The sequence below is a fragment of the Maniola hyperantus genome, chromosome 5, assembly GCF_902806685.2.
Source record: "Maniola hyperantus chromosome 5, iAphHyp1.2, whole genome shotgun sequence".
Classification (NCBI taxonomy): domain Eukaryota; kingdom Metazoa; phylum Arthropoda; class Insecta; order Lepidoptera; family Nymphalidae; genus Maniola; species Maniola hyperantus.
This window is the reverse complement of record NC_048540.1, coordinates 3,719,338-3,745,914: the sequence shown is the minus strand read 5'-3', so window position 1 is coordinate 3,745,914 and position 26,577 is coordinate 3,719,338. Positions and strand designations below refer to the sequence as shown.

At 36.9% G+C, this 26,577-nt stretch overlaps 4 protein-coding genes across 4 annotated transcripts in view; 1 reads left to right on the top strand and 3 right to left on the bottom strand.

Moving 5' to 3' along the window:
- Positions 1-2,466, bottom strand: part of Ctns (lysosomal cystine transporter cystinosin) — a 64,198-nt gene extending 61,732 nt beyond the window's left edge. The window contains exon 1 of the mRNA XM_034969015.2: positions 2,320-2,466. The gene's annotated coding sequence lies outside the window, so the exon portion shown is untranslated. The remainder of the gene's footprint in view (positions 1-2,319) is intronic.
- A 330-nt stretch (positions 2,467-2,796) lies between these two features.
- On the bottom strand, positions 2,797-5,112 carry phr6-4 ((6-4)-photolyase). Its single transcript, XM_034969010.2, has 2 exons — positions 4,927-5,112; positions 2,797-4,825 (listed from the first exon to the last, which is right to left on the bottom strand). The coding sequence occupies exons 1-2, from the start codon at positions 5,011-5,013 to the stop codon at positions 3,410-3,412; spliced, it is 1,503 nt and encodes a 500-aa protein (XP_034824901.1). The 5' UTR covers positions 5,014-5,112; the 3' UTR covers positions 2,797-3,409.
- Positions 5,113-5,231: 119 nt separating this feature from the next.
- LOC117982648 (spermatogenesis associated 6-like protein) lies at positions 5,232-10,538 on the top strand. Its single transcript, XM_034969025.2, has 6 exons — positions 5,232-5,465; positions 6,036-6,219; positions 6,991-7,160; positions 7,522-7,688; positions 8,209-8,322; positions 9,445-10,538. The coding sequence occupies exons 1-6, from the start codon at positions 5,421-5,423 to the stop codon at positions 9,647-9,649; spliced, it is 885 nt and encodes a 294-aa protein (XP_034824916.1). The 5' UTR covers positions 5,232-5,420; the 3' UTR covers positions 9,650-10,538.
- The window catches only part of LOC117982627 (ATP-binding cassette sub-family G member 8), a 51,110-nt gene continuing 34,702 nt past the window's right edge, over positions 10,170-26,577 (bottom strand). Inside the window, exons 2-18 of the mRNA XM_034968995.2 lie at positions 22,011-22,090; positions 21,318-21,445; positions 20,680-20,811; positions 20,047-20,187; positions 19,360-19,504; positions 18,680-18,870; positions 18,265-18,415; positions 18,008-18,163; positions 17,394-17,585; positions 16,606-16,875; positions 16,145-16,262; positions 15,505-15,685; positions 14,690-14,813; positions 14,025-14,189; positions 13,775-13,895; positions 13,170-13,453; positions 10,170-12,145 (exon numbers count right to left, since the gene is read on the bottom strand). Of these exons, the coding sequence (XP_034824886.1) occupies positions 11,888-12,145; positions 13,170-13,453; positions 13,775-13,895; positions 14,025-14,189; positions 14,690-14,813; positions 15,505-15,685; positions 16,145-16,262; positions 16,606-16,875; positions 17,394-17,585; positions 18,008-18,163; positions 18,265-18,415; positions 18,680-18,870; positions 19,360-19,504; positions 20,047-20,187; positions 20,680-20,811; positions 21,318-21,436 (2,748 nt within the window). The 5' untranslated portion in view covers positions 21,437-21,445; positions 22,011-22,090 and the 3' untranslated portion in view covers positions 10,170-11,887. The remainder of the gene's footprint in view (positions 12,146-13,169; positions 13,454-13,774; positions 13,896-14,024; positions 14,190-14,689; positions 14,814-15,504; positions 15,686-16,144; positions 16,263-16,605; positions 16,876-17,393; positions 17,586-18,007; positions 18,164-18,264; positions 18,416-18,679; positions 18,871-19,359; positions 19,505-20,046; positions 20,188-20,679; positions 20,812-21,317; positions 21,446-22,010; positions 22,091-26,577) is intronic.

The following is a 26,577-nucleotide window of genomic DNA, read 5'->3' as shown; positions in this document are numbered from 1 at the left end:
ACCCCTAAGGGGGTGGAATAGGGGTTTGAAATTTGTATAGTCCACACGGGAATAAGCTAATTACCTATATTACTGTACTAGCGACTAAACTGCGTTCGCGTGAATTTAGGTTACAAAAATTTCTGCATAAAAGAATTAAGGCTGGATTTTTTGACATTTCGATACATTCCTACATGATAGGGAATAAAAATTCATATTTTCGCCGAACTAAGCCGTGGTTGAATCTCTAGTCTTGCTATATGTATAAGTACCTATTTGATATATTTTACAAATATGTAACGTAACCATTAATAGGTATACAGTCCAAAGTTAAATATCGTAAATCATGACATTATGTAATTAGTATGAAACTATGTTAAACCTATGTTAAACCCATAAGTCATTTGAATTAATTAATCATTCAATTTTGTGGGTATGCAGTAAAGTAACCTCTTTAGAACAATGTATGAGTCAAAGGGCAGTCAGGTATAAAAGAATAACTTTCAATTGCATACTTTCTCATTGGATTATAAACTATCTTTAAGTCTAGACAATTATGTATCAACAATCTTAAAAGAGATGATAGCCTAGTGGTTAAGACGTCAGTCTAATATTTGTGAGGTCAGGATTCGATCCCAGGCAGCCAACAACAACTTTATTTTATTTGTACCAAAAACATTTACAATAAAGAGAAAAAGGGAGTAAAAGTAGGCAAAGAAGCACTTATCTCTATGGGAGATCTCTACCAGAGACTCTAAGGCACTTGGCAGTGTTATCTCACTAATACTATAAATGTGAAAGTGTGGATGTTTGGATGTTTGTTACTCAATCACGCAAAAACGGCAGAACGGATTTGGATGAAATTTGGAATGGAGATAGATTATACCCTGGATTAACACATAGGTTACTTTTTATTCCGGAAAATCAAAGTGTTCCCGCGGGATTTTGAAAAATGAAAATCTACGCGGAAATCAGCTAGTGAGTTATAAAGTTCGGAGTTATGTGTATTTTAAGCAATTAAATAAATAGGTACTTAACTTGCTTTGAAGGAAAACATTGTGAAGAATCCTGCATGGCTGAGAGTTCTCCATAATGTCCTCAAAGGTGTGTAAAATCTGCCCGTCCTTCTCATTCTGAGAGATGACCTGTGCCTAGTAGTGGGCTGGCGATGGCTTGATCATGATGATGATAATGAAGTTTGATTATTAAGATTTATTTATATATAGATATGTTGTTTTATTAATTATTGTTGAGCCAAATAAATATATCTTTATTCTTTATCTTTTTTATCTTACATAATGTAACTGATGGTATTAAACAGCTTGTTGATTATGAAAAAGCTTCAACAATTATTGCTACAATAATTTCAATTGTTATAATTGACTGAATCTAGGGTATTCTTTCAGCAAAAATGGAATTTGGTCAATACACAAAGTGTTAACCAAAAGCGACTGAGACCATTACATGCCAGCTTTATTTTACCATAATTATAATAATTACCAGGGTCTTTTATCATCCTTGTCAACCGATAGACGTCCACTGCTTTACATAGGTCTCTTGTAGGCCCCATGCCACAGTCTTGTGCCATGTTTGAACTTCCAAAGTCCAGACTCCAGGTTCAGACTTGAAACAATATTGTGGCTAGTTCTGTTGTACATAATCTCTTAAAGTAAACTAAAATGAAAGGTCTGAAATCTAAGGGTGAAATCTATAGAGCGCACTTTGATTTTGCTTAGACTAAAGACAGAGTTAAAACGAGACAGATGTATATATCTCACATAAATCTGTCTGTCACATAAAACTCAAACTTAAGTCTGAGCAAAGTCAAAGTGCGCTCTACAGATCTCATCCTAAATGTTTCTTATCTCTTTCATAATGCTCCTGAAGAAACGAATAGCACTATATTTAGACCTGTGAGAGATTATGTACAACAGAATTAGCAACATTGCTTACCCAGTGCAATCAACTGATATGCACTGTCACAACTAAGTCATCTGTTCCTCTGTGATGCTCAGCCCTATGTGTATAATAAATTGTAAAAGAATGTACTTATAATTAATATACCTACCTAACCTACCATAACCTCTTTTTAATAATGCATATAGAGATTACAACTTAATACAATTTAGGGTTCAGATAATAACCTATTTATCACTACATAAACTCTACTAAGTAATAAGTCTACATATCGAATTAAACTACTAACCGTTGTTTTAGCTAGCTAATGCAATAACTAATAAGCAGCAACGCCCACAATAACATTGTAAATTTCATTACATTACTCTATGATTGTAAACAATAAAATTGGCATTCTTGAAGTAGGTAAATAAAAATCCATACCTCTACATTGCAGGGGTCTCTATCGCATGCACTTATTATTTGACCAACTCATTTTTATATAATAATTAGTACAAATTAACCCATTTTTTCATGGTTTTCTCAGATTCCCATTTTTTAATTTTAATTTGAAAGTTTGAAAAGAGATTGAAAAACACTAATAATGACATATTTTTTTTTATATTTTTTGACAAGACAATGACAAAAACACAGATCTTAAATCAACCATAGATAGTGTGGGGTTTTAGTACGAGAGCAGACTAATATCATCTCTATTGGGATTTGGGATGTAAAGTTACGAGTTTAAAAAACATCCGGCTTCGTCGCATCGTGTGTTACGCACTTTATAAGTTTATATTAGCGAAGCACGGATTAACTGATTGTGGCGAACACTGGCGTACATGAGCAATGTTTTATTTTTATTCTGTGATTTCCTTCTTCGCGCACAGGGCGGGTAATTCGAAAAAAAAATGATAATCGTAGAATAGAATACTGGTAATTTATTAATAGAAATAAAAATTGAATCTTGTGCAGAGTTTAACGAATTACCTAAATTACATTCAGTAATTTACTAATAAATATCAAAGCTCATAATAATATAAAAGATTGTTTTAATTTTTGTATTATGTATTAGTTATTACAACTTTATTAATTTTCACAACACTTCTTTAAATTTATTACAACATAACGATGCACACACAGTAATTACTTTTAACTTGTCTGTTTGACAGTTATCAAGTCCACATCATCTTCTTCAAGAATTCTTCTAGTTGTATAAGTATGAAAACTATGCTAGCTATACAAAGTCGACTTCAAGGTATACCACCAACTTTTCACAGGGCTTGATTATATTATAGGTATGTCAATGTCAGTTTGCATTCATTAGAGAAACTATAAGTACAACTTGATGTGAGAGGGTGGGCATTCAATTTGATAACTGTTGTGAAGACAAAAGTTGCTTCTGTGTGACACTAGCTTTGAGATTCAATAAAACATTTTCTTATCATAACTTCAACTTTGTACTTAATTGTTAGCATATAAAATTAATTAAAAATTTTATTGTAAAATTATATTTTGAGAGAATGTATTGTAATCATCTTTTTCTTTTCAATGCCTTTTTCTCCTTACTTAGCTTATAGGCTGCATTCATTTTCTGTATATTATCCTTATGTACTTTATCATGATCAACAATCCTTTTGGGATAATCCTGACCAATAATACAACCTGCAGCCGTTTGTACTGATTTAGGAGCCTTCCACGGCTCGTAAATAAACTCACTAGGATATTTCTTTAGCTCAGGTACATGTTTTCTTATATAGAGGCCTTCTTTGTCAGTTTTCTTACCAAATGCAATGGGACTGTATACTCTGTAATACTTATAGAAAAATGCTGAAGCAGACAGCCACATCCAGTTCCCTGCATTCAAAGACCAGTCATAGTCAAGGAGGTAGTCTTCAAAAACCTTTGCTCCCTCTTCCCAGGATACCCATAGATCGCCTCTAGTTAGAAAACAGGCAACCATGTGCCGAGCTAAATGGTGGATCCAGCCTTCTTGTTTTAACTGCCTCATTATAGCATCCACAAAAGGGTACCCTGTTCTACCTTCAGCCCACGCTTTTAGATATTCTTCATTCTTCTTCCAAGGTATTTGTGTGCATACAGGATTCCCAACCATCTTATCAAAGTTCTTAGTACCAGCACCAGCTGTATAGTAAAATTCTCTCCACATAAGTTGACCTAAGAGCGAAACTGGTGGGGAAGAATGCTTCATACCACTTTCAACTTCCTTCAACTTATGATAAAATAACTTGGAAGATAAGCATCCGTGACTTATGTATGGGCTTAATACTGTTGTGCTCGGTTCTATACTATTTGGAGAGGTATTTGGTTTTTCAAAATTGCAAACCCATTGCTTTTTAGCCATATATGTGTTGAGTCGCTTTAGCCCTTCTGTTTCACCTCCAGGGTACTTACATTCATTAAAATCTGCTTCATCAAAACCCAAATCATTAAGCAAAGATATATCATTATCTTTAGAATCAAATTCTGGCCCTTTACAATCATCGGACACCTGTTTTGTAATTTCTATAGTATCTTTTACTTGAGTGTTAGCAACGAGCGAAAGAAACTTTTGGTAAGTCAATGGAACATTGCCATTATTGTTCCTTAAGGTTGTGTTAAAGTCATATACAGTGTGCTGGACTCTCTTAACCATGAATATGTCTTTTTTTTCACATATTTTCTCTATAACTTCATCTTGTTTAACCAATTCTGGATCAATATCAACTTGTAAGGTTATGAATTTCACCTGCCACTTCTCAAACAGTTGTGGAAGGCAATCTACAGCATTTCCCTTGATAATGAACAAACGACTGTTAATTTTACGTAAGTTCGCATCAAGGTCTTGCAAGCTCTGTATTAGGAACCTTAACCTGTTCCTGCCTACTTTATTTTTTATATCTGGGTCTAAAACATACGTTGGCCTCAAAATGTGTTTGCGGTTTTCTGCCTGTTGACAAATTAAAGATTTGTTAGTAAAAGAAAACCTTAAGTAAACAAAATTTTAAGTAAATAAAATTTTATAAAAAAAGTTTGGTTATGTATACTGACTTCGTTTATTGCGTTGCGAAGTGCGAGATTGTCGTGTAAACGCAAATCAAGACGAAACCAATGGAGAACTGATGCTGATTTCGTCATTCTATTATGTCTTTTTTTTATAAAATCAATTAAATTGTAAGAAAATTAAAACGATACCAATTTTCAAATTCCCAATCAATCTCAATTTGATTTTTGATTGACATTTGACGCAATATGACATTGACAAATGACAAGACATCATTCGCGATTATGAGTTATGACGTTGCCATGGTAACCATCAAGCAAGAAAATGACAACAAAAAAATATTTTGTGACATTTTCCACACTTGTTTAAAAATACCTCAAAAAAAAATACAAATGAGAAATTTGTTTGCAAAGTTTAGTTTTTTTTATTATGAAATAAATAGTTAAGGTATTTATCGATGGAAGAATAAAATGACGAGGGAAAATGTCTGTTGTTTAATTAATGTTGGTAGATAAAATACGGTTATGGTTAACTCCACGCCATGCCTAAACTGATTGAGTTGACTATAGAAATTGAAGTTCAAAAGGTAAAGGCTATTTACTATAATACGCTAGCTGACCCACCCCAGCTTCCCTTGTGTAGAATTTGTGAAATTCCTCTCTCATTTAGGTAGGTCCTATGATATTAAAAAACCTATTTGAAGCTTCTAGATCCAATGCTTTCAGCTGTGTGTTATATACATTTGTCAGCCAGTCAGAATCTCCTTTTATAATTATTATCATCATAGAGAAAAAAAAAGAAGAAATAAAAATACAAACGACTCTTCTGATGTTGTCCGTCCATCTGGGGGGGGCGTCTTCCAACACTGCATCTTCCGGTGAGGGGTTGCCATTCCAGCACCTTGGGACCCCAACGTCTATCGGTTTTACGAACTGTGTGCCCTGCCATTGCTACTTCAGCTTCACAATAGCCCCATTGTTAGCGACCATGTCTCGAATCCATATGCATCACTGGAAACACACACTGTTCGAAGACGTCTTCAAGCACTGAGGAGTTAACAAGAAAACATCTCGAAACTTCCTGAATGCTGCCCAACCGAGTTGGATTCAGCGGAAGTTTTGCGCTTAAATACATTTTCTTTTATTTATTTTTTCAGGTGTCATGCCCCGGAGTGTGGTTGTGCCAGGATGGTCGCGTGTCTCTCACTATCTTCGCCCTGGGCACCAGTTACCAGACCTGCTTGCTTCCGCCCAGCTTTCCTCTCGCCTTCAGAGATGTGTTCTACTTCCGTAAGAGATTTCAGGAGAGTTGCGCACTGAATAACATCTGTTGTCTGCTAAGTAAGAAGTATTTTTTTCTAAAATATTTTCAAGACACACGGACGGATTTCAATACTTCTATTTTCTACTACATTGTTTACAGATAATCCATACTATAATATTATAAATGCGAAAGTCTGTCTGTCTGTCTGCTAGCTTTTCACGGCCCAACAGTTTAACCGATTTTGATGAAATTTGCTACTACATCCTGCGGAAGGACATAGGCTACTTTTTATCCCAGAAAATAAAAGAGTTCCCACAGGATTTTCAAAAACCTAAATCCACGCGGACAAAGTCGTGGGCATCCTCTAGTCAGATATAAGTTGTGTGAAATCAAATATAAAGGCTCATAAAATATCTGGAACTAGCTGATGCTTCTGACTTTCGTCTGTGTAGATTTCAATTCTCAGAAACATGTGGGAACTCTTTGATTTTCCGGATAAAAAGTAGCCTATATCACTTTCTAAATCTTAAACTATATCCATCTAAAAAAACAGGTCTCTCTGTTGCTCTGCTGCAGCGTCTTTGAAGGACAAAACAACAAACAAACACACTTTGGCATTTATAATAAAATGGGTAGTGAAGTAGTGATAGATTTTCAATTTTCAAAGTAAGATAACTATACCAAATGGGGTATCATATGAAAGAGTTTTACCTCTACATTCTAAAACAGATTTTTATTTATTTTTATGCATAATATTTTTTAATCGTGCAAAATATCGAAAAAATACCCGAGTACGGAACCCTCGGTGCGCGAGTCTGACTCGTACGTTTTTTTTACGTACTTTACAGAGGACGAAACAATATACTGTGAACTGGTGCAGTGGTGCGAGAACTGTACAACAGGGAATTGTGTAATATTAGCTCAGTACCTCGGCGCAATGAACGATGTACTGTTCCCACCTAACATGTGTTCATCGGATGGAGTAGACCTCCTTATGCGAAGATCTAAAGACTTTCCTGTAAGTGGTATTGAACCTATACTATCTTATGCCCGCAACTTGTAGTGAAACGCCATGGAGTACATCGCTAAAATTTTTTATCCTGTATCCTGCAGAAATTTTAACAATTTATGGGATAAAGAAATGCCTACTTTAACAATTAAGTATAATTATGGCAAGTTGCATTCAGTAGTTTCACTACTTCCTTATTCCTGTCGCGTCCCTCAATTTTGAGGATTGTGGCTCCCTCGAGATATCACCTTCTTCACAATGTACAGACTTCAGACATAGAAAATTTAAAACAAAAGTTTTGTGCTCTACAGGAGGTGACAGGAAATTCGACTTGTCGCGTACTACCTCATTAATGTCTCTATTTTTTCAGGGTATACTATCACCGAAGATAGAGATCTCAACGAAAGTCCGTATAGATGAAGTATGGAATTCGGGATGCATGTACAATATGAGCAAGACAGATCCATGTCACTGTGGGCCGAAGGACTTGGATGGCCCGCGACAGAAACAAGTTTGCCATTCAGCACAGTACCATAGGTAAGGAGTATAGCTATTTATGATTTTTAGTTATTTTATTTGTATTGCGTGATAGGCTTGCGCTTGACAACAATCATGCTTAAAAAACATGGGTCAAGTGCGAGTCGGACTCGCACATAAAGGGTTCCATACCGTCGTAAGTACCAAAAATAATACTTTTTTTATTTTCGTGGTGGCAATTTTAAATTTTTTAGTATAGCGACAATAGGTGAAAATTTCAAGTCTCTACCTATTATAGTTCACGAGATACAGCCCGCTGACAGACAGGTGGACGGAGGAATGGACAGTGCAGTCTTAGTAATAGGGTCCCTTCGGGTACGGAACCCTAAAAAGCAGTGATGAGATCTAGGCTGGAGCGCGCTTGTCAATAAGATGCCTATTCTCTCTTATAGGAATATTAATATACCTAATACCCTCCCTCCTCCTTTCTTTCCCTCAACATCCCTATATGACCCTCTATGACCCTCCTTCATGTTTTCTCCAATAGGTATATCTTCAATACATTTACATTTTATTTCAGAACTAGGTGCCATAAGAATTTGCGGTCTCGATCCAGGTCGCGTTCGCGGTCTATCGGCTCCAGGTCGTGCTGCAGTGTGGAAGCGGATGTCGGCGTTTCTTGCCGCTATCCCAAGTGAGTTAGACCTAAATCACTATAAAAAAATCATTCATACTTTAACCTTCCCTCACCCTAACCCTTATTCCATTAAACATCAGTCCTCTGTCCAAATCCCACGTGTCGTTGTCGTTGCTGGCGTGGCGATACTCTCGATTGCTGTGATTAAGACGATATGGGTGTTTTATGACGGTATCTATTTAACAAGTTACTAAGATCCCTCATTCCTTTGAATCTCAGTCCCCTGTCCAAATCCCGCGTGTCGATGTTGCCGTGCGCCGCGAGCCGGCGCCGCGTGCGTCCCTGTCGCGAGTACAACGTGTATCCCGTAGACACCAGTGCCAACTACTGGCGCGGCGATACTCGCGATTGCTGTGATTATGACGATGATGATTATAATACGAGGTAAAACTGTTGTCACAAGTTATAAGTACATTAATGAATATTCATTTAATTAGTCAATTAATTTAACATTGTTAGGTTGTTGGAGTTGTTATTTATTTAGTTTTATACACCACAATAGGTTTTGTAGTCGATAAATAATAATTATTTATGTTATTCTTTATTTGCATTATTTAGTTCATTTGTAAAAAATAAAGTAGGTCTCAACGAAAGTAAAATAATATGTAGTAAAATTGCTTCGTAGATTTTGATGTACTTACATTATAAGAATTACGATATTTTTGTATATGCGATTTCTTTAGACTAAAAAGATTAATAAATAGTCACGTAAAAAAGGACAAAAGCTTCAGTGATCTATTCGAAAAAAAATCTTATGCAAATCCTGTGATATATGATTATATCCTATATGATTATCGTGAAACTTATTAGTAAGTAAGTTCTATAGTAATATTTTTTAGAGTCGGTGCCAATGTGGAGTCACAAAACAATATGAAGAGTAGATAGATGGTTCGTACGGCTAATTCAATCAATAATAAATCAATAATCAATAATTGGCACCGGCTCCAAAAAATATTACTATAGAACTACAATAACTCTTGTGCACATAATATTATGTTGGGTAATAAGTTAAATTATTTTTTACTTTTTAATGTTTGTGGTTATTGAAGTCGATTTTTATATTTTTTTAAATTAAAGAGTGTGTACTTATATTTTTAATTATTGAATAAATTTTTGCAGGGACACCGATCCAGTTATCATAAATCCATCAACGAAAGATGAGAGACTGCAAAAGCTTCTACTCGAGAGTCGTTACATAGACCAAGATCTTTACAACAACGAGTGTACGCCGCGCGCCAACAAGAAACATAAACTGACTCCTTGTGTGTGTGAGATATGCAGAAAGTATCACGAATTGTTCCATTCTAATACTGAGCAAAGCTGACTGCCATATTATTTAAGGTAGTTAGATTTTTTTTCTTAGTCAAATTGTAAAAAAATATATTATTTATACTTAAACAAAAAAATTGTTTTTGTAGGCAAATTTTAATATTTGTTTCTTATATTATGTAATTTTTTTTTATAATTTAAATAAATTATACAAGGTAATAATTAATTAACACGGGTATAATAATACGGGTTCTAATGGTTTCTATTCTAGAATTCTGAAATACAATTTTAATTAAATTAATAATAGGTATTATGAATTCAAAATTGTTTCTTGTTTACAAAAACTAAAAATGTTAGTTTTGTATTAAATATATTTAAATTTTAAATTATACTTATCTATTTATTTATTTAATTGCATTGTGAATATTAGATGAATTTTGTAAAACTAATGTATTATGGTATTTATTGTTAAAAATCATGTTTAAATTTTTTTTGAGCGAATTCGTTATTTTTATTATTGTAATAAATCCAATTGTTTCTAGATTTGGTATATGGATGAAATAAAACAATTAAACCACATTTAATCTATGTTTATTTGATATTTTTTTAATTGTTGTAAGCAAAAGGTAACTTAATAATAATATTTTCTAATATTATGGCTTGTCTTTTATATTTAAGTGATTAATAAATTAATTACTAAGAATTAACTAATCTTATTAATAAATAACTGACTTCAAATTAATTTTCATTATCAGTTGTGCTAATTTGCTGTACACAGAACTAGCTAAATTTTTAGTTTAGTTTTGACCTTTTTGTCTGGAAGAAAATGTCGCAACTTTCAAATCTGGCAACTAATTTTAGTTGACTTTTTACAATAAAACTGGCTCTTCCTGAACGATTAGTTGTATGAGCATTATTAAAAGGCAGTGTTATTTAATAATTAATATTAACCAATTTTTAATTCGGTATTAAAATATTGACAAAAGATTAATTAATATTAACACCTTTTTAATTTTTAAGATCAGATGGACTAAATTTTAAAATCGATTTGATTTCAATCTGACCATTTTGTTTGATCATATTACAATTTTATGAACTGCTGGCATAAAAATAAAAATGTTTTTAGTGACATTCATTGCAACTAAAACTTATAGAGCTAAAATAGTTTATACTATTTCGTTTTGATATTAAATTAATAATAACGAAAAGACATAAACCTAATATTGTGATACTCAACTTATTACATTAATAGACACCTTTGCATTCCTACTGTACATAAAATAAAAATATGTAGGTATACAATTAAAATCATTAATGCCTAGATACATGCTTTAATTTATCATAAATAAAGAAAATATGCAAATATTATTATGGACGGAAGACATTTTGAAATCAGCCTTCTTAATTTATTATTATGACTATGCATACTTAAATTATAAAATAATTTTGTACATTGATAATAACATTACAGTTGAGTGAAAGTAATGCGAGACGCATACTATAATTAGTCAAAAATAAACAAACTAATAAAGTATAAATTAGTTTTTGTGTTATCTTTAGATAATCCTTAGTGAATCTGATAATTATTTAAAAAATCAAAGACTTTTAATTATTTAGTGACACTACATGTTTCACACTACAAAGACATAATTAAACTAAAATTAATATTTAACTAACATCATCGCAAATTTGCGTTCAAAACATGCATTTGTCTCTAGCATACGATATTTCTAATACATTCAAGACATCAAAGGCTACAATAAACTATACGAGATGCAATAAACTAAACTAAAAATCTTAGATTTTAGTGGATCAAAAATGCAGTCATGCTGTGACACTGTTAACTTTAAAAATAGTTTTTAAAGTAAAGATATTCGTGCAAAAGAATAATAAAATCACTAAGACTGAAACAATTCAGGTAGTTGACTAAAATGAATACATTTATTTTTAAAATATACAATCCACTAAACGTAAAATTTTATTAACATTTAGGTACCTACCTACGAGATACAATACATCGAAATGTATTTGAATTTTAGATTGATTTAAATTGATTACTAGATTGTAGATTGTATTTAAACTGATTGAACACTAGATTGTATTTAAAAAGTCAATTTATTCTATCTCTTACAATGTTAAAAATTCCTCTCTTTCTTGATAGCATATAGAAAGGCATTAAAATTGGCTATAATTTCTCTAAAAATTATAATATCTGTCAACTACCGAATTTCAGAAATAAATGAGCACCAAAAATCGGAGGAATCAATAAATATTTGAATGAGCAGCACCATATCTAAGGAGTGTTAACAGTTACTTTATAACCTTTTCTCAAAGACTTCTCCTTGCTCCTAACATACTTCGTACAGTCGAATACGAAAGCGAACATTGCGACTAGAGCGAAAACTGCGTAGAAAATTGCCAACGCTATTAGGAACGTGTCTTCAGTAGATTCCCATAGTTTGTTGGATCGTAGGTAATCGATGTTGGATAAAACTTGCGTGCCGTTTGGTGGGGGGCACGGTGATTGTATTATTATGTCTAGATGCTGCCTCTGGAATTAAAAGATAGGTATGATTAGTTAGATTACTAGCTATTCAAAGGGGGAACGCTGCCAGTATCTTCGGAACCTTGCCTAAAGGGACTCCTTTTAATAATATATTTTAGTTATAATATTATATTTTTTAAGGTTTTAGTTTTAGTTTAAATTTTTAAGATGTTCACTTTTAGATTAGTATCTTTTAATTATGTATTTAAACGTTTTGATACTTGTATGATGTAACCATAAATTCACTGTTTTCAGATTTTTCCAGTACTTATTATACCTAAAAGGTTTTGTATTCAACAATCCTGCAAGCGAACAGGTAGAGCATGTTAGATTACAACATGGATGGGGTCATTCAAGGGGCGGACCAACAAATTCCTGAAAGGCCGTCAACGCATTGGTGGTTCCTCTGGTAATGCAAATGTTCATGGGCGGTGGTAATCTCTTAACAATTTAACATCAGGTGACCCGCCTGCTCCTCAATAGACTGTCACAGGGGTATAAAATTCTGCCCATTGTCCATGGATGTGAACACAATCTAAAGCCGCAAGAATAGTTCACAGATTAATCCCAAAAATATATCATGACTTATATTAGCGTATTTCCATAAAATAGGCAGATATAACAAAAAATGTCACCAGTGGCCTAAAAATTATTAAGACTATTTTGAGCTAAGTAAAGCACTGAAGAAGAAACTATTTAGTGCGATTGTCGTCTAGACAATGCAAAAAGTTGGTTAATAATTTTCAAGTGTAGGTAAAACACTATCATGAAAATTATAAATGGTAATTTTACATTACTAAATCATTGTATTTTTACCTTTTTTTTAATAATGTGCCTAATTCTGTCGTACAGAATCTCTAAACTAAATTGAAATTTCTAAATCTAGAGCTATCCTTTTCCTTAAAGAAGTTAAAGAGCATTATCAAAAGGACTAGCAATAATTTAAATCTGTCGATTTAGTTTAGTTTAGAGATTATGTACCTATCTACAACAGAATTTTCCTGTCTGTTCTATTGAAAATTCCACAAACCTGTTTATTTGTACACCTCAAATCTTTGCTTATGCTGCTCTTCAGAGCAATTTCACTCAACTCCCTCCTCAATATTTCTGGCAAAGCCCATCTAGATGGCGACACAAACTCCAACCACTTGACATAAGACGGCAAGTCCTGCTGGTGAATCATCACTCCATTCACTAGAGTTGAGAGTAAGAGGCAGAAACCAGCCAGAATTGAGGCGGTTTTCTCCATTGGCACTAGGAATATCGCTGCACGACACAGCATTTGTATGCTTATCAGGTATAGCAGCATGTAACCTGAAAATGTAAGGTATTTTATGGCACTATGTCCCGAATTTAAGTAACTCTCTTCCATGACTCAAGCAGTTTATTTTAACACCGTGCAAAAGTGGACTGCTTAAGTCACGGTTTTAGGACACACGAGCTATAGAATACTGCATAATATTATTATAAATCCGAAAGTTTGTTTGTCTGTCTGTAGATTTTCACGGCCCATCCGTTTACCGATGTGACAAAACTTGGTACAAAGATAGCTTCCATCCCGAAGGCGAACATAGGCTACTTTTTATCTCCCATATAATAGAGTTTTAAGTATTACTTTAGTCGATATAATCATACCTAAATAAATGTAGAATCCGTCAAATGATGCCGGAGACTGCGCGTACAAGCCGCTCATGGCGTAGCTCGGGACTAAATACGCTAGCCACGTCAATATCGCCGACCATACTTCCAAAAATTGCTGGAACATTAAAATAAATGATAAATACCTTTGTACATGTAGCTAGAAAATAAAACTACAAATCACTCATAAAATATCCGTTTAATCATCATCGTGTTCTGAAGGCAGTTCATGCTGACATATACTTACATCAAACAATATGAACATAGTCCTAGAGTACAGGCCGACAGCGACGTCCCTCTCCACGTGTCGCCGCATCGAGCTCGCCTCCCGCGCGCTCAGCCACAGAAGGATAGGCCACGCGGACAGGCACATTACTGCGTAGTGGAAGCCAATGCGGTCGTTTTGGGTTAGCTACGAAAGGTAATTAATGAAAATGATCATATATTTATCAGTGAAAGATTTCTTAGGCTCAGTTCACACCGGGATAGCAGCAACCGGCAACGACGCGACGTGATTGACAGAGGCCAGAGCCGACCGCGGTAGACTTGCGTCGCTTTTATATATTCGGCAAGGAAGCTCGTACGTTTGGATTGAAAATGATGGAACAGGCAAAACTGATCTCAGAGCGCCACAAGAGGTCCGGCCAATGCAAACTGTCATCTTCATAGTTTTGTAGACTAGGCGAGGTTTTTGTTTACATGACAATATTTTTTTAAAGGTCGAAAAGATCGCGAGGACCTCAAGCGATACTGGTCTTTTACGTGTGTAGATAAAGTTAAAAATAATTTCACACTGAAAGTGCTCGCCGTGATGCTGCCATCCCGGTGTGAATTGAGCTTTCCTGTCTACAATTTCCAAATAATCTGTCTTTTTTAAAGGCTCTTTGTGTTAGATGTGCGAAGAAACATTACCTTAGCGTCAGTTGTAGGTAGATCCCAAAATATAGTTCCAGTGACGAGAGAAATAACCGCTGCTATTATCACCCTGGTGATTACATTCGATAATGTAGTCATTTGGGTATACAGCAAACTTTTTCTGAAACAACAAGTAAGTACTTGTGGGATTACATTCCCAATGGCGAGGGTTTTCACATTTGAATCGCATCATCTTCAACCGATAGACGTCCGCTGCTGAACTTAGATCTCTTTTAGGGACTTTCACACACCACGGTCTTGCGCTGCGCCGCCTGAATCCAGCGGCTCCCTGCGACTTGTCTGATGTCGTCCGTCCACCTAGTGGGAGGGTCTTCCAACACTGCGTCTTCCAGTGCGTGATCGCCATTCTACCACCTTGGGACCTCAACATCTATCGGTTCATCGGACTATATTCCCCGCCCATTGCCCTTTCAGTTTTACCCGCTGTTACAGTGTTCTTCTGCCGATCTCTTCGTTACTGATTGAATCACTCAGCTTCAAACATAGCTCTCTCCATCGTCCGCTGAGCGACTCTAATTTCTCTTATGCAAAGTGAGTGTTGCAACAATATTATTAATCTTACTAGCTGATGACCGCGACTTCGTACGCGTGGATTTAGATCTTTAAAAATACCGTGGGAACTCTTTGATTTCCCGGGATGAAAAGTAGCCTATGTCACTCTCCAGGTTCTTAACTACACCCATGCAAAAAATCTCGTTGATCCGTTGCTCTGTTGCGACGTGATTGAAGGACAAACCAACAAACAAACACACTTTCACATTTATAATATTAATATGGGTACTGATACTCACTCGATCAATGCAAACGCCTGTAGGAACACATTTGGTCGTGTGACCGGTGCGGGTAGCGGCACCGGCGGAGGAGGCTCGGGCGCGGATTGCGCTCCGGCAAACACGCCCGCTAGTGCTTCTATACGACCCGACGACTCCAACATGGCGGCCGCTGATAGGTCGTCTAATGTCACGAGATCCACTGGAAAGATAACAAAGCATGTTTTAAACGAAAGCTGAACTGAATTGAAGCCGATGGAAACAGATAATCCATTCGAGGCAGTTTGCCAGGACCACGATCTTCAGCAATGAAGGAACGACCCGAGAGAGAGAGAGAGAGAACCGAATTGAACTTTTGAAATGAAATGATTTATTACTATATACTTTTAAGTGCGGGAGCGCTTGGAGCAAAATTTCGGCGCCCACTCACGTGTCGACTCATTTTTCGACACATATCATCTATACATTTCATAGTGGGAAGGATTGGGGAACCCATGGCATTATTATCCCAGGATAATTCTTACCATAATAACTTATGTATGCGTTTCCACTGGAGCGTGACAGACAACATTATACCTAGTTCAAACCCACTTAAAAAAATAACAATATTCTTTTGAACATTGATACAGACATTAGTATTAGAAGTGATGTAAATACTCACGATAATAATCAGAAGGATTCTTAAAAGCAGGACACGGGTAATCTATTGAGGCAAAATATGGCAACATATCCCTTCTATATCCACTGAACATCGTTCGGCCAGCCGATATTAGAACAACCTGAAAGAAATGTTCAATTCATTTAACTTAAACAGAAAATTGCAACAGAATGAAAAGATCAGCAAAGCATCGCGAAGGTCTGCCGTACTTAGTCGAAATTCTACGGACATGTACAAAACGTTTGCTTCCTCGTTTCTAAGATATTGAATGCCTCCAGCTTCAGTTTTCCTCTCCACTTTTTAATATAGGTATCTTCAAACTAACAGTGAATCTTTAAGGCTCCACTTTAGACTGCATCATCACTTGCCAGCAAGTTTGATTGCAGCCAAGCGCTAGTCTATATTATAATACAAAAAATCTTGGTAAAAATATGCCAGAGAAATGAATTCGTGCAAAGTATTACCTTAGTTAACATCGCAAAAATTTCATAAGTAGGCGGGTGTAAAGACATGATGACAACACGGCCGGTGCTCGCCCAGTTTCTTAGATACTCCACTAAGAAGAACGTATCAAAAATGTCCATCTCCTTGGTCGGCTGGTCCAGGATTAAAACTGCCATGTCGAGTAGAAGTTGGCACGCTACGTTCAACCGCCTGATCTCTGAACGGGTTAGGCGTCCTACGTTCGTGTCTCGTACTTGTTCTAATCCTAATTCTTCTATTAGCAAGTTTATCTGAAAATAGAGATAAACTGAAATAATAACGGGTTTTTATGTGGCAATTCCATCTATCTGTTGAATTTCAAAATATGCTTTTTTATACTTCTTGATATGAAACGAGAAATTATTAGAACATGTGCTTGAACGCCTTTAAATTCATATCTTTGAAGAAATAATAAGTCCTGGCCTGTAAATATTATAGTATTGAAAGGATCAATTACGAGAAAATATATGGGATGCCTGCCCCGTACTTTATTTTAATTTTAAAGGTTATTTCAAAACTGATATGGAATGCATAAACAAAAAATACCTGCTGAATTAAGAACCTCCTCCATTTTGGAAGATGCTTAAAATTAAAAAAGTTATCAAACTCCAATTCAAAATGTTTATGGTTTAGGTTTACCCATAGGCTTATGAGCGCAGCGAAAAAATTCTAAGCCTAGTGGGGTTTACATAATCTCTATCGAGCTCCTACTATTTTTTGGAAGTCTGTTTAAAAAAATTGTCGAACTCCAAATATTCAAAATGTTTACCCGATCTCTATCATCCATCTTCATTTGGTTGTTATTATGCCTTGGTTTCCGCAACGCAGCGTGGAACCTCAGCGTGTGCTCCACAGTCATGGCTGGACAAAGGGACGTATCCTTCCGTACGTATGCCGCTACTTTGCGTAAGGTGGACGACGCGACTGGCTGACCGTTGAGGACTATATCTCCTGTCAGTTTCTATAGAGAAAAGATAACAGTGATATCTTTGACTTATTAGAAAACAACATAATATTGTGTAATGTACAGAATATATCGTGAGGCATGATAGATATAAATTATATGAAAAGGAAAGTTGCAATGTATGGAATAGGAAACTAGGAGTGACAGCATTAAGAGGTCACGCATGCCACAATCGGGAGATTATGTAGAGACAAGACAAGTGAAATTCGTTACTTTCATGCAATAATGTATTGACAATGTCATGTTAACCTTTCTGGCTCCAGCTAATACATCTAACAGCCCAGTGGCTTCAGGTTGGGATGTTGCTACCACGTCTAATATTTTCCCTGATTACGCATGCTACAACCGGGAGATTATGTAGAGACAAGACAAGATAAATTCGCTACCTTTACACAATGTTTTGACAATTTCATGTTTACCTTTCTAGCTCCAGCTAATACATCTAACAGCCCAGTGGCTTCAGGTTGGGATGTTGCTAACACAGCTAATATTTCCCCGGATTTCACTTCAAAACTCAACCCTGATACGAGTAATGTTGACTTGTTTTCGGGCGACGTAATTTCTAAACTATTAACCTGAAATGAATCCAAAGATGAACAACATTTATTGGCTGATAGGTACTTTGAAACAACGCTTTGAAACAGTTGTTAGGTTTATATGATCTTTTATTACTTACATAATAGTTGGGATAGATATACGCTGAATGCGTGTAACCATCTAAATGGTCTCCAGGCCTGAGCGTGGAATGTTTCCTTGATTGAGCAACCGACATGTGACTGCCGGCTTTAGACATCCGTCCGCCGTGGTGTGATGAGGGCATGAGGTAGCTGAAATAAAGGAGCTTTATTTCTATGATCTATCAAGTGGATGAAATGTGTATATGGTCCACAGACCATCACCTATAGACACCTAATAGCCGAACACCCCCGATCGCCAAGCTTAGGCAATGCTTAGCAAGGTCGGCTCACGCCCGTTCGGTACCCTCATTCATCACATTGTCTTGATTACGTGACTTTTGAGTCAACCAATCACAACAACACTTTCTGTACTTTAATTTCTGCTTCTGTTTCTGAGTTATTTGAATTAGGTACCTTTGATGATCATTGTCTGGGATATAATCTGCAACGCTATTTCTTCTATTGTTGTACGATCTATGGGGTCTAGCGTCGATGCCGAGGAGGTTTGCTTCACTGTTCGACTTGTGCCTCGAATTGGTCCAGTGTGACTCTCTTCCGTGTATACCGGCTTGATGCATCGCAACCAGAGGTACGCCTGTAGCATGCTAAAGAGAAAAAAATGTTGCTGACTTTCTTACAAATATATCTTAGAAGCTGTTCGTTTCTTTTCTACTGTGGCATAAAAAATTGTGGAGGAGAACGTGTAGCCTCATTGTCACTAGGATCTGGGAATCCACCTCATTATCATCCCAAGAAAAATACCATTGTTACAAGTTACGACCCTATAAAATGAGGAATAGAATTAGGTATAATAGAGACGAAAATTGGCAAAATTGCTCCTATTGAATATGACCGTTGAGTACCTACTTACACGAAAATCTTAAACAACGCCTTTGTTCGATTCATGTCAATATAGAATCAAAGATAATATAACAAACACTAATGGTAATTGTTATTTTTATTTTCTCCATGACACATTCCAGAATATTAGAAAGTTGTTTAAATTTTTGATTTTCGTGAAATATCATTAGGTATCTAGTACGGAATAGGTACCTAATATTTAGCTTGACTGAAAAAGAAACTGAAAAATAAACCTGATAAGACGGGTGTAGGTTCTGCATCCTGAAGTCAGGATCGGATCGGTATTTTCGGCTGTATTTGTAATTCGTCGACGTCTCATTGTCAGAGCTATCGTAGCCAGAAGACGTTTCACGAACTCCTCGACTTTGCCTTTGAATTCTGTAACAAATTCAAGGGGTTAGTATGATACAATTACTAGTACAATAAATCAAGAGTTTCGCAACAGGTAATGTATTTTCATCCGCAACTCATTTAACGACTTTGACTAAAACAAGGCAATCTTCATTTATTTCTATATCTAACTTATTGATAGGATGAGACAGCTGTACCTACTGTCGTGGTGATCGAGAGAAAAATAAGTCGGATATTTCGATTTATTTTAATTATAAAATTTTTGGAATGTTCCTCCAACGATCTGCCTTCCTGTATGGGCTTCCGCCTTTATGTAATATAAAAATTCAGAGTACAATTTTTTGGCACAATGCCAAAATATTAGAACAAAAAAAATGTACTGAAGCTCCGTTTTTCCGAAACTGCCTTTTCTAACTTAACTAGGTACTACCATCTCGATTACCAACGGCAGTATAAGTAAGTATCAAATGAAGGTCGTAAGAGCACGAATCAAATTAATATAGGACATGCAAAGAATTTATTGAAATACTTGAGTATAAAACAAAGAGCTATTTGCTCTTGAGTAGAACCTTGGTACAGATTTCATTCCGCTTCCAATCGATGTCTTCGGTTTGGGTGTTCCTGATCTTTGCGAGCCGTTGTGGTTGGGCGGAAACACACGAGGTAGGCCGAACTTAAGGTACGTGTACATATTGGAACCGAGGGCTGATCTGAAAAAATTATTCGTCGTTAGTTAGTATAATTATTTGCTATTAAAACTATGCTCCTAAAAAATGATACTAACCAAATCAGCTTATGTCTCCGTGGACTAAACAAATTTCAAACCTATATTTTACCCCTTTTTGGGGCTGAAAAATCCTTTCTTAGCGGATGTCTATGTCATAATAGCTATGTGCATGCCAAATTCTAGGCTGATTCGTCCAGTAGTTTGAGCTGCGCGTTAATAGTCAATCATTCAGTCAGATTTTCCTTTTATAAATATAAGATGTAATTTGATGATTTGACCAGCAGCTCGCCCCAGTAATACGCGGGACTGCAATTACTTATAGATACATGGCATAATAATGTAAATTGAATATCTGAAAAGAACAATTGCCGAGTTTCTAGCTAGTTGATGATTCAAAAGCTCTTGTAAGAGTTTGTTTGAATTTAAAAAAACCTATTTCTATGTAATAAAATACTTTTCAGAAAAGGTTACTTACTTAGGTCCATATCTAGGATGTGAGAGGATTGATTGAACGGTGGTGTCACGAAGTTGGAAGTTTCCATATGGCAGGGGACTTTTATCAGTGCTGCCGAGGGCACTGTCAGTGAAGTCGGAATTCAGGTTTTGCCTGCGAATGATAAATAAATTAATCAGGTTTAAACAGAACCGTAGGAGAACCAGAGCAACCGACAAACGAGTGGCTCAACTAGTTGCGAAGCAAAAGTGGCAATAGCCTGGGCACATAGTTCGGAAAACCGATAGACGTTGGGATCCCAAGGTGCTAAAATGGCGACATGGCGCAGCGTTGGCAGATCCCCCACCTAGGTGAACCGATGACATCAAACGAGTCTTAGGGAGCCGCTGGATTCAGACAAGAGACCTACGTTTACCAGTGGACGTCTATCGGTTGACTATGATGAAGAAACAACCAAAATCGACTATAGGTATTTTGCTCATTTTTTATCCAAAGGATCAGGATATTCAGTGCAGAAATGCAGACAGTATTTTTAGCATCACACGTGGGCGTGATTGGTACAATAATTATATAAAGCTAGGTTTGAGTTTTACAATAAAACATCAAACATTTTCACTAAAAAATTGCGTCCAAAAAAAAAAACTGGTCAGTTTGTTTACCTGTATATAGACCAGGCATGCAGATCTTCAGAGTGCATGCCGCGTGGGTCATGCTGATGCATCATTGGGTGAGCGGGCACGGAGTAGCGCCGCTCGCCGCCCAGCGCCGACTGCGACATGGTGGCTCACTGAAATTACAGGAAATGCTGGGCTGACTTGGCCAGACAACCCAAGAGAGAGTGTCTTAGAGATGCCCATAAAAAAGTAGAGCCGACCCCTTTGCCTGACTTGACAACTCAAGATAGAGTGTTTTGGTGCCAAAGGAAAGAAAGAGCCGATTCCAAAGCTCAATAGCTGGGAAGAATTTGATTTGGATTCTCTTGGTCATTCGAATTATGCACCAATTTAATTGTTTGATTGCGAAGCTTGGGCAGTTTCCAGCTAGTTTCCATTCTAGCAAGGTATACACTTAGATGGTACCCTATCGTTCAAGCAGGATGCCGCTAACAATCTGAAGTATTCTGTAATATCACAGAAAACCTAAATATACATTTAAAGGCCTAGTAAGTAAGTAGACCCACGAACAACGCCTTGCTACCTACGTGATTGATAGCATATTAAAATTATATCATCAATTATCTCACTTCTAAAATTAACCATATCCCCTTAAGCAAGATAACACAGTACACACAACGTTGGAAAACAGCTAAACGCAAACAAGTCTTCGAAAAACAACGGCTCAAGATTACTCACATGTGTCATCCCAAAAATGTCTGAAGACTGTTTGTACACACTAGTCGCCACATTGTAAACATCCTTGTGCTTCATGTCATCTGTAACAAGTAAATTATTAGTTAGCATAGCTTTTAAAAACGTGAAAATCTAATAAAAGCAGTAGGCAGTAGGTACCTAATGTCCTTCATCATCAACGTCTGGATTAGAGCCACACGAGTCATGTGCTAGAGCTGTGCCTTTCTATCAGGAAAGTTCATGGATGTGTATGATGTGTCAAATATGTTAATAAGATGGCTTCTCGTTCAAAGCTGGTGGGAATAGGAAACGGTTTAAATAGCTGAGTTATAAAAAAAGAGCCAAAAATCCTACAAACTTGCTAAAATATATACCCAAGCGTCCCGGGCTCGTCGTTGCGAGGCGGGGTAAAGGGCTGCGTAAATAAGTACATCAGAGCATTTGGCATGACCTATGCCTACCTACCTACCTACCTGGTTAAAAATGTTGATCAAATCAGAAATAAGGAGATCCGAGCAGGTATCTAACCGTGGAGTGCTAAAATATAAGACAGTAACCGAAATAGCTCAACGAATTGTGAAGCTGAAGTGGCAGCGGGGCACATAGTTCGAGTTATTCCCGTTGAGTCACACCTACATATCCATGAACCGATATACGTTGGGGTCTCAAAATGCTGGAACGGCGAACGGGACGGTGACTTCACACGAAAGCGAAAGCGCAGCGTTGGCACTACTTAAGTGGACAGCTGATGACAACAAACGAGTGCTGGATTCAGGCAGATCGCGGCGTGGTGTAGCCTTCACAAGAGACCTCATGTCCAACAGTGGAGGTCTATCGTTTGATGATGACGATTAGCCAAATAAGCCACTATTTGAGTTAGGCAGTTGTGTTCGTGTAAATTAGAGCATGACCTTTCGTTTATGTTAAACCGCAGACAAATAAACTGTGTCATTTCCACCTGATGGCATTGAACATATCCTATCCGTACGGCGCATCCGATTTGACGTAGCTTCCATAACAATTATTTTATTTATTTATTTAAAAATATGACCAAACTTAAGTCACAGACCACCACCTATAGACGCTAATAGCCGCCGATCGCCAAGCTTAGGCAGTTGCTTAGCATGAAAGTCGGCCCACGCCCGTTTGGTACCCTCATTCTTGATTACGTGACTTTTGAGTCCACTAATCACAACAATAAAGCATTCTCCCCTGTCCCCCGCCAAGATTTTAAGATTTTATTTTCATGCAAAACCTTGTCTATGCGTACTCTTGAGGTTGAATTATCTGTGACTTAAGTTGACTCAAGGCTGACTTTCCTCTAGGGATGGCGTTGGCACAGTCGTCGGTAGTGGACTTAGTAGTGGATAACGACGTTACGAGGTTATGACTAAGAGTCAAACGTGAATCTTGATCGCGCAAAAGAAAGTTTTAATTTGAATGCTTATTCACTATTCGCTTGTTCAGTCCTTTCGAAGCTCGAGAAACTTGAAACGAAGAAATGTAACAAGAAAAATGAGCTGATAAAATCTCAGTTTTACAAAACTTTGCATTTTCGATATTAATTGGATGCTTGATTTCAAATCAATTTGAATATCTTCTGTATAAATTAACTTTTCATCAAAACTGAATCATAATATTATTGTCCATCTTTTAGATTTCTTAACCAATTAGCTGCAATTAAAATTTTATTTAAATTGTAGATATTTTGTAGACTGGTTTATTCACTTTCTACAAATCTGCATAGCCTACACGTCAAGTAATAAACATATCAAACAAACCCAAATCAACTGGATAAGTCTTGGTCAAACAAAGCGCGATGGCGAGTAGTAGATATGGCAAAACTTCACCGTGACGCTTGTATGATTTGTAATATACAATATACATATATACAAACAAGAACTAAGTATAATAATACTTGGAGATCCGCGTGGATTTAGGTGTTTTAAAAATCCCGTGGGAACTCTTTGCTTTTCCTTGATAAAAATTTGCTTAAGTATATCAATTTCCAGGACGCAAGCTACCTCTCTACCAAATTTTATATAAATTGGTCCAATTGATGGGCCCTTAAGAATCCCAAGAGAACTCTTTGATTTTTCGGGATAAAAAGTACCCTATGTCGGTCCCCAGGGTGTAAGCTACGAAATTTCATCAAAATCGGTTAAACTAATGGGCCGTGAAAAGCTAACAGACAGACACACTTTCGCATGAAGTTACGTCACACTGTCGGCGACGACTTTGAGGCGTCGTGGGCGGCGAGTGATGCGCACTCCGTAGTATTGTGATACGACTCTATGTGTGGTAGTATGAAAGCCTACATATAGTTGTAGATTTCATGATTTTAGGTAAACAGGAAGTACAGGAAGTAGGAGGTTTTGATTCCCCCGACGTTCCCCCGATTTTTTTCCTTTTGAGGTACGGAACCCTAAAAAAGGATGTCGTCGCGCATTATACATATCTGACCAAACCCCTTAGCAAACATTAGCCAAGTTGTGTAATTGAACACTTTCGGCATCGTTTGGCTAATGGACGAGTCACGGATATGTAACTTCACGTTCAACATGGCTATTTCGCTAATTTTGTAACCTAGAAACTAGATGGCTTAATATGGAAAATGAAGAAAGACACTTTATGTTTAAAGAAGTCTTTTCAAGTTTGAATTCGACGACGTCCCTGGCGCAGTGGTGAGCGCTCTGGTCTTACAGTAGGATGTCCCGGGTTCGATTCCCGGCAGGGGTAATTTAGCAATACGTATACAATTTCTTCCTCTCTGCACACCCGAGCTCGCCCGGGTTAGCGCGGCGGCTGTGCGGGTGTGCGGGGCGTTCCCTCCCCGATTGCCATTCAACCTGTCGAGTACCCCTTCCAAGTTAGTCCGCTTCCATATTAGACTGCATCATCAGTCATCACTCACCACCAGATGAATCTGTCCTCATGCGACTCATCTGAGAACGAGAATTCTCTTAGGTTTTAGGGTTAACAACGTCTTATCTTGCTCTCCGGAAACGGAAAACGGAAAGGCCAAATTCTAACACCCAAATCGGTCACCCATCCATTTACCGACCGGGATCAACGTTGCTAACCCGCATGATCGTTTGATAAGCGCTGTCACGGTTAGGTCACACGTTCGTCCCTTAAATATTAGTGAAAGAGTAAAATGAAACATTGACGTTTAAGAAACTAGTCCATGGAACCTAATTGCAAAAGTTTAGAGAGGTTTTTCAATTTAAATGCCATTTCTTTCTTCTCTTTTACATTTTAGGTTTTTTTTTGTGGGTTTACTACAACTTGCATCAATAAGTATTATGTACAATTATCTGGGAAAGTCGGTTTTGATTGATGCGGTTCAAATAGCGTAAGTATATGTATGTAGCTAACCCACAGGGGATATCGACTTCACAATCTACATGTCATTGTTGTATTATGAAAAGTTGTGTCAATGAGCATTCGCGGTAACTCAATTATGAATACCATTGTTCTTTGGGACAGCAATTGAAATGAATGGATGATGTCTACAAAAGGTGATTTTGTATGTGACAATAACGAGGGAAAATTCGAAAAGTTTGGAATGATTGTACCTACTTAGAGGCGCTTTATAACCGTATACCGACGTGAATTTGAGACGCAATCGCTACTATTGTCCGCGACAGGTTGAGATGGCAATCGGAGTATGAGGCGGGGGTATGTCCCGCTCACCCGCACCGTGTTAGCGCGGGGCGTTTCCACCCTGATTGCGATCTAGATCTGTTTTTTTTTAAATCTTTTATTAACAGGCTTTTACATTTATGTATGTCAGCCCTCGATCTGTTGCGTACTATTATATAAGTAGGTACTTATCTACCTAATTTTAACTTTTTTTTGTGTGCATAATGATGATCACTTGACTTTGACTAAGTATTCTCCAAAGCTCTTTTATGAGATTGAGGCTAAACTTTCTTTGTCTCTAGGTAGGTACTAATCCATATCCATACTACCTAATATTATAAATGCGAAAGTGTATCTGTCTGTCCGTCTGTCTGTCTGTCTGTCTGCTAGCTTTCCACGGCCCATCCGCTTAACCGATTTCAATGAAATCTGGTACAGAGATAGCTTGCATCCCGGGAAGGACAAAGGCTTCTTTTGATCCAAGAAAATCAAAGAGTTCTAATGGGATTTTAAAAAACCTAAATTCACGCGGATGGAGTCGTGGGCATCATCTAGTAAGTAATAATTCTTTGACAGCTTTTCTAGTAGGACTAAAACTAAAAGCAAAAAAATGTTGTAACTTCCATTTTGTCTATGTAGGTCTTGAGTGACTTCAATACATAATATTCATGGTGTGTTGTACAATGCATTGTTTCAACACCTACATAGTCAGCGTTTAACCTCCACATACCATCTCATCTACGCCATATACCTACTGTGGCTTAACTATACCTGAACTAATCATGTAATTGCTGCACGATTTCCTAGTGACATCAGCTAATAAGTAGGAAAAATGCACGCACAAAGAGTAATTCAGGCCTTGAACCAGACCTTTAGTAAAGACTGAACATTGAGACAGCCCGTGAGACCGCCATTGTTCTATACG

Excerpts from the sequence above, each read along its gene's own strand:
- LOC117982648 (XM_034969025.2), top strand. The coding sequence starts at position 5,421 with ATGCCTAAACTGATTGAGTTGACTATAGAAATTGAAGTTCAAAAG. Across the intron at positions 6,220-6,990 it reads TAACATCTGTTGTCTGCTAA|AGGACGAAACAATATACTGT; the intron begins GTAAGAAGTATT and ends CGTACTTTACAG. Across the intron at positions 8,323-9,444 it reads GTTTCTTGCCGCTATCCCAA|GGACACCGATCCAGTTATCA; the intron begins GTGAGTTAGACC and ends AAATTTTTGCAG.
- phr6-4 (XM_034969010.2), bottom strand. The coding sequence starts at position 5,013 with ATGACGAAATCAGCATCAGTTCTCCATTGGTTTCGTCTTGATTTGCGT. Across the intron at positions 4,826-4,926 it reads TTCGCAACGCAATAAACGAA|GCAGAAAACCGCAAACACAT; the intron begins GTCAGTATACAT and ends ATTTGTCAACAG.